This window comes from Kogia breviceps, chromosome 2 (assembly GCF_026419965.1).
Source record: "Kogia breviceps isolate mKogBre1 chromosome 2, mKogBre1 haplotype 1, whole genome shotgun sequence".
Lineage (NCBI taxonomy): Eukaryota > Metazoa > Chordata > Mammalia > Artiodactyla > Physeteridae > Kogia > Kogia breviceps.
Genome location: NC_081311.1, coordinates 24,923,833 through 24,934,608, shown reverse-complemented (window position 1 = coordinate 24,934,608; position 10,776 = coordinate 24,923,833). Strand labels below are relative to the sequence as shown.

The window sequence follows — 10,776 nt, the reverse complement described above, 5'->3', positions numbered from 1 at the left end:
CTGGCCCCACCCTTTACAGGATATTTGCGTGCGACTCTGAGGAACACCGCCCAGGCGCCGGCCTCGGAGGCTCCACCCCTTTCGAACATTCTCTAGTGCCTCCAGAGGGCATGGCGGTTGCTCGGAGACCGGAGGACGCGCCGAGCGGCGGCTTTCCGCCCCCTGCAGGCGATAGAAATAACGTGGCGCCGTTTTAGACGCTGGGGGCGGTGAACAGCCCCTTCCTCAGACTCGGGCCCAGCTTGCGCGATCTCCACTGCGGCTTCTGAGGCGACCCGTAGAGCGCGTCAGGATGGCCGAGGTCAGAAGTCAGCGCCCCTCTTTCTGTCGCGTCTCGTTCGACCCCTCCCCGTCGTCTCTCTTCTACTATCCCTTGTCACATGCACTGATTCCGAATATTCCCCCAGTCAACATCCTGTCCCCAGCCGCAGCCTCATCCCCCTCCCCCTTTCCTGTTGGCTCTGGCTCCATTATCTCTTGCCCCTCCTTCCATTGGGTGGAAACCCTCTCCCCCACCTACACACACACACACCACCCTATTAAACTGGCGCGGTGCTAAGTGCCGTAGGAAATTCATAAGTTTCCACACTCACACATGACAGACCCGCACCCTTAGATTTTGAGCCATAAGGTGATACCACAAGAGAGATACACACAGAAATATTGATGTCTAGCTGACTGGGAGGACCTGGAAGAAGGCTTCATAAATACCCAGTGTCACTCCTGTTCACTGACCCTTGACCACCTGTCATAGCACGATTCCCTGTCATCTGATCACCTGCTATGACACATCTTCATTAAGCTTTTCAGCCCATCGCCACTGCCCTGTGTTGTCACTGTCCACTGTTTTACTATCTTAAGCCCTCCATTCACTTCCCCACTTTGTAGCACACCCCAACTTGAGTCTCACTGATGAGAGGTTATTTCTGCAACCCTTTAGTGACCCCTTGCCTGTCCGTTAGCACCCTCATTTATAACCTGGACAACCTCAGGTCCCTGTCATCACTTGGCAGTCACAGTCCTCATCCATTACGGCCCTAATGCAAATCCTTTATCACCCCATCAGAGTCCTTCCCCATATTATGTTTCACATGGTCAGCCCCAGACAGGATCAGCTACACAGTTTGGAGGGCTCAAGGAAAGATGAAAATGCAAACGCCTCTTGTTAAAAAAATTATTAAGAATTTCAACAGAGGGTAGGGCACTTCTTTTTTTTTTTTTTTTTTTTTTTTTTCCAGTACGCGGGCCTCTCACTGTTGTGGCCTCTCCCGTTGCGGAGCACAGGCTCCGGACGCGCAGGCTCAGCGGCTATGGCTCACAGGCCCAGCCACTCCGCGGCATGTGGAATCTTCCGGGACCGGGGCGCGAACCCGTGTCCCCTGCATCGGCAGGCGGACTCTCAACCACTGCGCCACCAGGGGAGCCCCGGTAGGGCACTTCTGAGCAAGGAGCCCCGTGCAACTGAATAGTTCACACACCCATGAAGCCAGCCCTGGTCCCAGCTTCTGTCACCACCATCATGCCCCCACCCCTGTTCCAGTTCCTTCTCTGGTCTCCTCTACACCATTCACATCCCCTCATCATTCCATCTCCTCCACATCAGTCCCCGCCTTGTAAACTCCATCTTGCTGTGGTCAACAGCTCTTTCCTTTCCTTATCATGCAATCCCAGGGCTCATTCTCTCTGTCTTCCTCCCTTTCCAGGCTCCAGCACTGTCATCTCTCTCTCACATCCATCCTGCTTGGCCACATTTCTTATTTCCGGTTCCCACACTCATTCATATCTCTCTTCTTCCCACTTCCTCCTCCTGCCCCTTCCAGTTCTCCTTTAATTTTTCCATTATTTCCTTTTGAGTATTTTCTCCTTTTCTCTCCCACTAGTCATCTTGGTTTATTTCATTCTTCTTCATTTTACCTATGTAAGCCCCAGATACAAATACTATAAACCAGTTATTTCCCAGTCTCTCTTCCCTTTCACAATCTCCTGTCATTCCTTCATTTCTTTTATTTTTATTTTCAATTGACCTCAGCCAAGTTTTCCTCACTTCTACTTTCATAAGTTGGCATTTCCACTCTGGTCTCATTTTTCACTGCAGCTCTCTTTTCCTTTTTCCTTTTCCTTCTCCTCACTAATTGGTACTCCCAGCACCTAGAACATTGCCTGGCTAATTGTAAACACTCCGGATAGGTGTTGTATGAAGGAGCATCACAGTCCCTTTCTGATCAATTCATGTTGAAATCATGCTTCTGAATTAGATAGCATTATATGCTATAACAGTGTAGATACCAACTGGTTATTGGTCACAGCTAAGAGATTATTTTTGCTTTGCTTTTAATAGCAGTATATGTTTAAATGGCAACATAAACAAATCTGTTCATAAAAGTTTCTTTAAAACTTTTCTTTCTTTGATCTTTTTCCATTCCTGTGCTAAGTGCCAAGTGTACAGGGAAAACCTTTCCTGTGAACAAATCATTAGGCTAGTGATCAAGTGTTGACATTAATACCATTTACAGGGATGGAACCTAGAACATTGCTGTGATAAATGTTTGTGTGTGTTCATGTTTAGCATCAATAGGGGAAAGTACAGAGCAGCAGCACCATTCCTTAATATGAATTTTCCTCCTTTGTGGAATTGCTATATTGTGATCTTTGCGATAATCTGCTTTTTAGTCAGGAAGAAAACCTGTGTTGAGTTTAATGTTAGTACTAATGCTGTTATACAAAGTGTTATATAGATATGCTTGTGACTCCACATCTGTTTTAAGATGCGGACTCTGTTTTGTTTGCATATCATATTTAGAAGTGTAATCAAGAGTACAAGTGTTTCTTTTTAAAATAAATTTATTTTATTTATTTATTTTGGCTGTATTGGGTCTTCGTTGCTGCCTGTGGGCTTTCTCTAGTTGCGGCGAGCGGGGGCTACTCTTCGTTGCGGTCCACGGTCTTCTTGTTGTGGAGCATGGGCTCTAGGCACATGGGCTTCAGTAGCTGCAGCACGTGGGCTCAGTAGTTGTGGTACACAGGCTCAGTTTCTTCGCGGCATATGGGGTCTTCCCGGACCAGGGATTGAACCTGTGTTCCCTGCATTGGCAGGCGGATTCTTAAGCACTGCACCACCAGGGAAGCCCCAGTACAAGTGTTTTGTTGTTTTTTTTCTTTTGCGGTACGCGGGCCTCTCACTGTTGTGGCCTCTCCCGTTGCGGAGCACAGGCTCCGGACGCGCAGGCTCAGCGGCCATGGCTCACGGGCCCAGCCGCTCCGCGGAATGTGGGATCTTCCCGGACCGGGGCACGAACCTGTGTCCCCTGCATCGGCAGGCGGACTCTCAACCACTGCGCCAATAGGGAAGCCCACAAGTGTTTTTGAAAAGCAAGAATATGTAGACTTTCTCCATGTTGGGCAAGTCAGGCTTGTCAAAGCAGAAGGTAAACTAGACTACTTACCCAAAGTCTTCAGGGTGAGTTTGAATTTTACTTTATTATTGGGATTAGAGATTGTCTCAGTTAATTTCTTTGATTAGCAGTAGAGTCTTTTTGCTTTTTTTTTTGTTTGTTTTAATTAATTTTTATTGGAGTATAGTTGATTTACAATGTTGTGTTAGTTTTGGGTGTACAGCAAAGTGAGTCAGTTATACATATACATATATTTTTTAGATTCTTTTCCCATATAGGTCATTACAGAGTATTGAGTAGAGTTCCCTGTGCTATACAGTAGGTCCTTATTAGTTATCTATTTTATATATAGTAGTGTTTATATGTCAATCCCAACCTCCCAATTTATCCCTCCCCACCCTCTTTCCACCCTGGTAACCATAAGTTTGTTTTCTACATCTGTGACTCTATTTCTGTTTTTTAAATAGGTTCATTTGTACCAGTTTTTTAGATTCCACATGTAAGTGTTATCATATGATATTTGTCTTTCTCTGTCTAACTCAGTATGATAATCTCCAGGTACCTCCATGTTGTTGCAAATGGCATTATTTCATTCTTTTTTTATGGGTGAGTAGTATTCCATTGTATATATGTACCACATCTTGTTTATCCATTCCTCTGTTGATGGACATTTAGGTTGCAGAAGCATGTCCTGGCTGTTGAATTAGTGCTGCAGTGAACACTGGGGTGCATGTATCTTTTCAAATTCTGGTTTTCTTCGGATATATGCCCAGGAGTGGAATTGCTGGATCATATGGTAGCTCTGTTTTTATTTTTTTTAAGGAACCGCCATACTGTTCTCCATAGTGGCTGTATCAATTTACATTCCCACCAACAGTGTTAGCAATAGAGTTTTTATGTTAAAGTCCTTTTTAGTGTAGAATATGAAAGCGTAATGTCTCAAACATAAATAAGACCTTTCAAACCTTATCAGTTCTTTGCTCAAAAGGCTAAGTGATTACCTGTGGCTTCCAGAATAATTCACTCTGTATTCCCTAGAATGCCATTCGAGGCCTCCAGTCTGTCCCTAACTCCCTGTCTAGTCTCCTTCCTTCTCCCTGTCATATTTCTTGTACTTTAAGCTAACTTGAGCTTCTTAACCAATCTCAAGTCCTAGATACCTGCTTGTCCCTGAGCCTTTGATCAAGCTTTGCCATAGGACAGGAATGCCCTTTCTCTTCACATCTACCTGTGAAAACTCCAGTCTCCCTTTTGTGCCTGCTCAAATGCCACTTCCTTTATGAAATTTGCTTTAATTCTTGCTGCTGGGAGTAATTCTCTCTTCCTATAGGTTCTTGTAGAACTCTGAATCCATTTTATGGCAAGTATCAAATTCCATACTTCCATTTTCTGCCCACATACCACATCAGCTCTTCATGTATATATTTCCTATGGGAAGGCTGTGTAGTCCTTACTTTGATATCTCCTTCAGCCTCCATCATTCCAACTTACAGACAGCAGATGTTCAATCAATATTTTCTTAGTAAATATATTAACCATTCTTTTTTTATTATTATTGTGCTGTATGTAGTAAGAAGTAGGGCATCTGTAACATAGTGCCACAAACTGGATGGCTTAACAGCAGAAATTTATTATTTCACAGTTCTGGAGGCCACGAAGTCTGCAATCAAGGTGTCCGCAGAGCCATGCTCTGAGACTGAGTAAAATCTTTCCTTGCTTCTTCCTAGCTTTTGGTGGTAGCCAGCAACCCTTAGCTTTCCTTGGCTTGCAACCGTACCAGCCTAATCTCTGCCTTCACTGGTCACATGGAGTTCTCGTGTGGGGGGTAGGGTGTATCTGTATCCAAATGCCACAGTCTTTCTTAATTGAGTTATAACTGACATGTAACATTGTATTAGTTTTCGGTGTATGACGTAATGATTTGATATATGTATACATTTCTCTTTTTCTTTTTTGTTTTTTTTTGGCTGCGCGGCATGTGGGATCTTAATTCCCCGACCAGGTATCGAACCTGTGCCCCCTGCATTGGGAGCTCAGAGTCTTAACCACTGGACCGCCAGGGGAGTTCCATATATGTGTACATTTTGAAGTGATCACCACAATAAGTTTAGTTAACATCCATCACACCACATAGTTACAAATTTTCCCCCTTTTTATAAAGATACCAGTTATATGGTATTAGGACCCACCCTACTCCAGTATGACCTTAATTTAACTAATTGTATATGTAATGACTCTATTTCCAAATAAGATCACATTCACAGTTACTAGGGGTTAGGACTTCAACATATCTTTCTAGGTGACACAATTCAACCTGTAACACTAGGGAAATAAGAATTCATATATAACCATATAGTCCTGGGTTATCATCTAAGTTGTAGTCAGACTTGCTTGAATTACATCTGTATGTCTGGGCTTACATTTTAAATAATTTGCTGACCAGCTAATCATGGAAAGCAAATGTGGAGAAGGCCCATGACCATTGCCCAGGGGATATTTCAAAATTCCTGTGGAGACGAACTAGGCTAATTTTTTAAGGGGTAAAAATGATGGAATATTTTTAAAGAGAATATTCCGTATTCTGGATGGGTTCCACTGTAAGTGTGGTTTCATGGTATCTATATTATGTCTGACCTCAACATACCGTGGCTTCCCTCTGCAGTCCTGGGGGCAGCAAGAAGCAGGCTTGGAATAATCATAATAGCTCTCGAAATTTATTGAGTACCTGCTGTTTACCGGGCACTTGGCTAGGTGTTTAACATGAATTATCCCATTTAATCTAATCCTTAACACTATGTGGTAGGAAATATTACTATCCCAGTGCTACGTATACACATATACAGGTATCAGGGAATGAACAAGGAGCCTTCCCATCATATAGCTTTAAATTGTCTGCTTGTCAGTGGCTTTTATTTTGCTTGTACGAAGGTCTTTTATTCACGAATAATAAGTCATTCCTGAATAGCGATGGGGTAAATATTTTAATCTTCATTCCCGTCTTTGCCCTTTTGAACAGGAAAAGAGTGAAAAAATAGTGCTGGAGGAAACTGTGTATGAAGAAATAGAAAGGGATTTTCAGGAGGTTCTCAGCGAACTTTCAGGGGACAAAAGTTTGGAGAGATTTAGGGTTGAATATGAGAAGCTTCATGCTGTCATGAAAAAGTCTTATGACAATGAAAAGCGTCTGAAGGCCAAGTGCAGAGAGCTGAATGCGGAGATCGTGGTTAATTCCGCGAAGGTCGCCACTGCCCTGAAGCTCTCTCAGGATGATCAGACCACCATCACATCCCTGAAGAAGGTCAGTGATCTTCTAGAAATGGAACCAATGGCGAGCTTTCATAAATGCACCCTGTACTTAAAACATCATCCTTTCATTATATTGGCAGCTCTAGGCTGGTAGTAAAAGAGTTATTAAGTAAAAATTTACATGATTTATATACTCATTAAGCCTAGGGAATAATGTTAATTTTCAAAGAACTTAATTAGCTTGAATGAATTTCACAATGCAGAAAATAAGGTAGAACCTTACTGGCTTGGTTTCTAAGAAATACTGTGTTCACAAAATCAATTGGCCATAAGTAAGTATAGTATTAGGAATATCAGTATGTCTTGTTTGACCCAAGATAAGTAATTAAATATCTTATGATGATAGCTTGTAAAAGATCTTTTCATGTTTCTACATTTTCCAATGTTCTAGGAGAGGTTACCTTGAGAATTTCCAGATGGTAGTTTTCATGATCTTTCCTCTTATCTCCCCTTTGCGTCTGCCTTGATTGTCCCAGTTCCTCATAATGCAAGAACAGGGATTCAGTCTGCGAGGGATATTGAGGAAGTATGGCTTTTTTTTACACTTTATTTTTTCATCCTCAAGTGTGTTGCATTATTTTGAAGGTAAAACACAAATGTTCCTTGTAGATTGCAGGGTGATAAGAGGTTAAGATATTTTAATTTATAATTGAAACCTTAGTGCTGAGAAATAATTTGCAATTTTTAAGATAATTTCCTTGATATCATGCAATTAAACATACCCCAATTCTAATGAAGTTCCAAGACTAGTGCAAAATATAACTTACCTGTTTTCTTAGGAACCACTATTTTTTTTTTTTTTTTTTTTTTTTTTTTTTTGCGGTACGCGGGCCTCTCACTGTTGGGGCCTCTCCTGTTGCGGAGCACAGGCTCCGGACGCGCAGGCTCAGCGGCCATGGCTCACGGGCCCAGCTGCTCCGCGGCATGTGGGATCTTCCCGGACCGGGGCACGAACCCGCGTCCCCTGCATCTGCAGGCGGACTCCCAACCACTGCACCACCAGGGAAGCCCAGGAACCACTATTTTTAGTGTCTTTTTCTCTCTATTGTTATTTTCTTCTTCTCCTTGCAAAATACCAATATAAGAAGGCTTTAAATCATGTTATGATGAGAAAAGACCCCACTTTTTATTGTAAATTAAAAAACTGGAAATGGAAGTCATGAATTGATTAAAATATAATTGGTGTATTTGCTTTGGACATGACTTCATATTATCATATTTCATTTAAATATCCTTCATTTGTTTTGCCAAAAATAGTACATATGGTTGCTACAGAAGAACATACCCCTTAAACTGACATTTTGTTTTGAATCACTAAATTATGTGCTGCAGTTACCCAAGAATCCCCCCTCTCTCTCTCTCTAATGTAATATCATGAAATTATTTAATTAAATAATTTCTTCCACTCATTTTATTCCTTGTCAACATAAAAGAATATTTTCACCTTAAGCATATAGATTCTTACCTGTATAAAAGGACTCACATTGCACTTGATGAAATTTTGCAAGAAAATTAAGTGGCAGGGCAAAACTCAAGGCTGTTGCAACATTTACTGTCCTTCGTCCGTGTACTCGAATGGCTGTAATTCACTTTTAAGTATTTCTGTTAATATTCCACTTTGTATTCAGAATAGTTTTGTTTTTCCCCTATAAGCATTTGATGAGAAGGCCTGGGCTTGGGTTTCTGGAAATGGGAATTATCAAGGCTGTTGTGTACAATTAGGTGACAGCCAAGACCTCATTTCTATGGATGGCTCTAAAGTTCACCGTGCCATCCAGGAGCTAGCTCACTTGAGGCCTGAGGGCAAAATATATTTTTAATATGGAATCTATCAAGAGCTTCAAATTTAGGACTTGGATCCAAGACCATTCCTTATGTGATAAAGCTTTTTTTTTTTTTCCTATAAAATATCTGGACTTGGAAAGCACATAAGCTTTCATTTTCGATTTTGTAAACCTATCTTAATATCTTTACTAGAAATAATACCATTAGTTATAGCAGCCCCTGTAGTATGTGAGCCCTGTGGCCACATTTACCTACACAAGAGAAAATATCCTTTGCCAGCATCCCTCTTTAAAACAACTTTTCAGTATTGACTAACTCATGTTGAACAATGCAGTAAGTCAATATACGTTTAATACATAGGGTATAACGTGTCATCTTCTTTCCCCATAAATAGCTTCTATAACGTAGTTGTTTTATGATTCTATTTATTCAGTTTAGCTTGCATCTGGAACCTAGTTTGGTTTTTCTCACTGATATCCCATGACCCACCTAGGAAATTGAAAAGGCTTGGAAGATGGTGGACTCAGCCTATGACAAAGAGCAGAAGGCAAAGGAGACAATCCTTGCCCTGAAAGAGGAAATAGTGAACCTAACCAAACTAGTCGAGCAAGGGCCTGGACTCTCCACGGATCAGGACACCAAGTAGGTCATAGCCGTCTTGGCTCATGTTGAACTTGCTTTTGCAGAGGACTCCTTCTTCAACAGACAGCCTGGGGCTTGCCGGTACCATCTTGAATGTTCTTTGTGAATACAAGACTCTACTTTGTTGGGTTCCCAGAGATAGTTTTCTGTCTATTGCCATTTTTTTCTTTTTAATACTCCCTTTCTCCAAGCCCAAGAGCTTCTAATTCATGGTTATATCAAACTTCTGGCTCTATAAAATCAGTGCTACAGTTTTAAAATGAGTAAAGATTTTAACTTTATTTCTCTCAAACTTGTGTGGAATGGCTGACTTTCTACCCAGATTCCCAGCCCCTCCCATACATCCCCTGCCCCATGATTAAGCCATATCACTATCCTTCCTACCACCTCAGATTCTAGGCCAGAAAACAGTCGCTTTTCACATTTGTTACTCCTTCATCCCTTAAAGTTTTGTCTTGTTGACTCAGTCTTCTAAACATCACTTCATTCTTCCTCTCCTCCCTGTCAGCAGCGGGTCCCCTGTTCTCTGCTGGATTTGGCAGTAGACTCCTAACTGTTCTCCCTGCCTCTGAGGAGACATCTCCCCTCTTTACCATCTTCCATACCAGACTTATTCTTCTAAAACATGTAGCTACATGCTTCCATCTCCAGCATATGCACCTTCAACAGCTACCCATTTCCTAAGGATAAAGCCCAAAGTCTTGAACATGTCTTGCAGAGCCCTTTGTAGATCTGCCCCAGTCAGCCGTGCTAGACTCATGTCCAGCAGCACCATGCTTGCTCATGACTCCATGTCTTTGGACAAACTGTTTTCTATGCCACGGATCCTTTTTCTTCCCTTCTCCACTCAGTAAACAACTATTCATCCTTCAAGACCTATCTTAAACACCATCTTAACTTTATCACCGTCAGCATCTCTGTTCCAACCTCCTCCCAAGCCTCAGACCCAGTGACCAGGCAGAAGAGTCATTGTGTTCCCTGTTTCCATAGGACCCAACATCTCCCTCAGGTATGGCACTGATCACATGGTACTGAAATTATTTGAGCTTCTCTGCCCATTAAGCTGTAAACTCCTTGAGGGAAGACATCTATCTTTACCTTCCCTCTAGTAATCTAACACTCTGTAGGGCATGCAAAACCTTGCATTAATTAATGAACCAGGAATGAGCATACACCTCCTTAGGCATCCTTAACTAAATCTACCTGCTGTCTAGGTTTCTTATACTTTCTAGATACGTTTATCGAACGTTGAATAGATAAAATAAACAGAAGTTGTGGTGTTCATAATAATGGACTCTTTTTTTCTTATTAAAGAAGTCATGCACGATCAGAGCAACTATTGAAGAGCAACGTGAGGGAACTGATTTGGTTAGGAGGAGTTTTAATGAAAATCAGAACATGATGAGGAGGAGAACTGATGAAACAATCCAACTCAGAATTTTCTCTTCAGCAGTGCGGTTAGGTGTAGCTGTCTGTCTTTACAGTAACCTTAGAATTTAAGGTCTTGTTTATGGAGAAGAGTTTGTGGTTTTGAAGGTTCTTAATTAAACAATTATATCAAAATTGTTGGTCAATACATATTATCGAATTACTGTGTTTCCAACAGTCATTTGATGTCTGTCAGCTGCAAGTGTCTCAAATGCAAGTTCTC

General features: G+C 41.9%; 1 protein-coding gene across 1 annotated transcript in view; it reads left to right on the top strand.

The window, feature by feature from the left end:
- The first annotated feature begins 292 nt into the window (after positions 1-292).
- Positions 293-10,776, top strand: part of CFAP58 (cilia and flagella associated protein 58) — a 113,326-nt gene continuing 102,842 nt past the window's right edge. The window contains exons 1-3 of the mRNA XM_059052810.2: positions 293-301; positions 6,409-6,690; positions 8,977-9,125. Of these exons, the coding sequence (XP_058908793.1) occupies positions 293-301; positions 6,409-6,690; positions 8,977-9,125 (440 nt within the window). The remainder of the gene's footprint in view (positions 302-6,408; positions 6,691-8,976; positions 9,126-10,776) is intronic.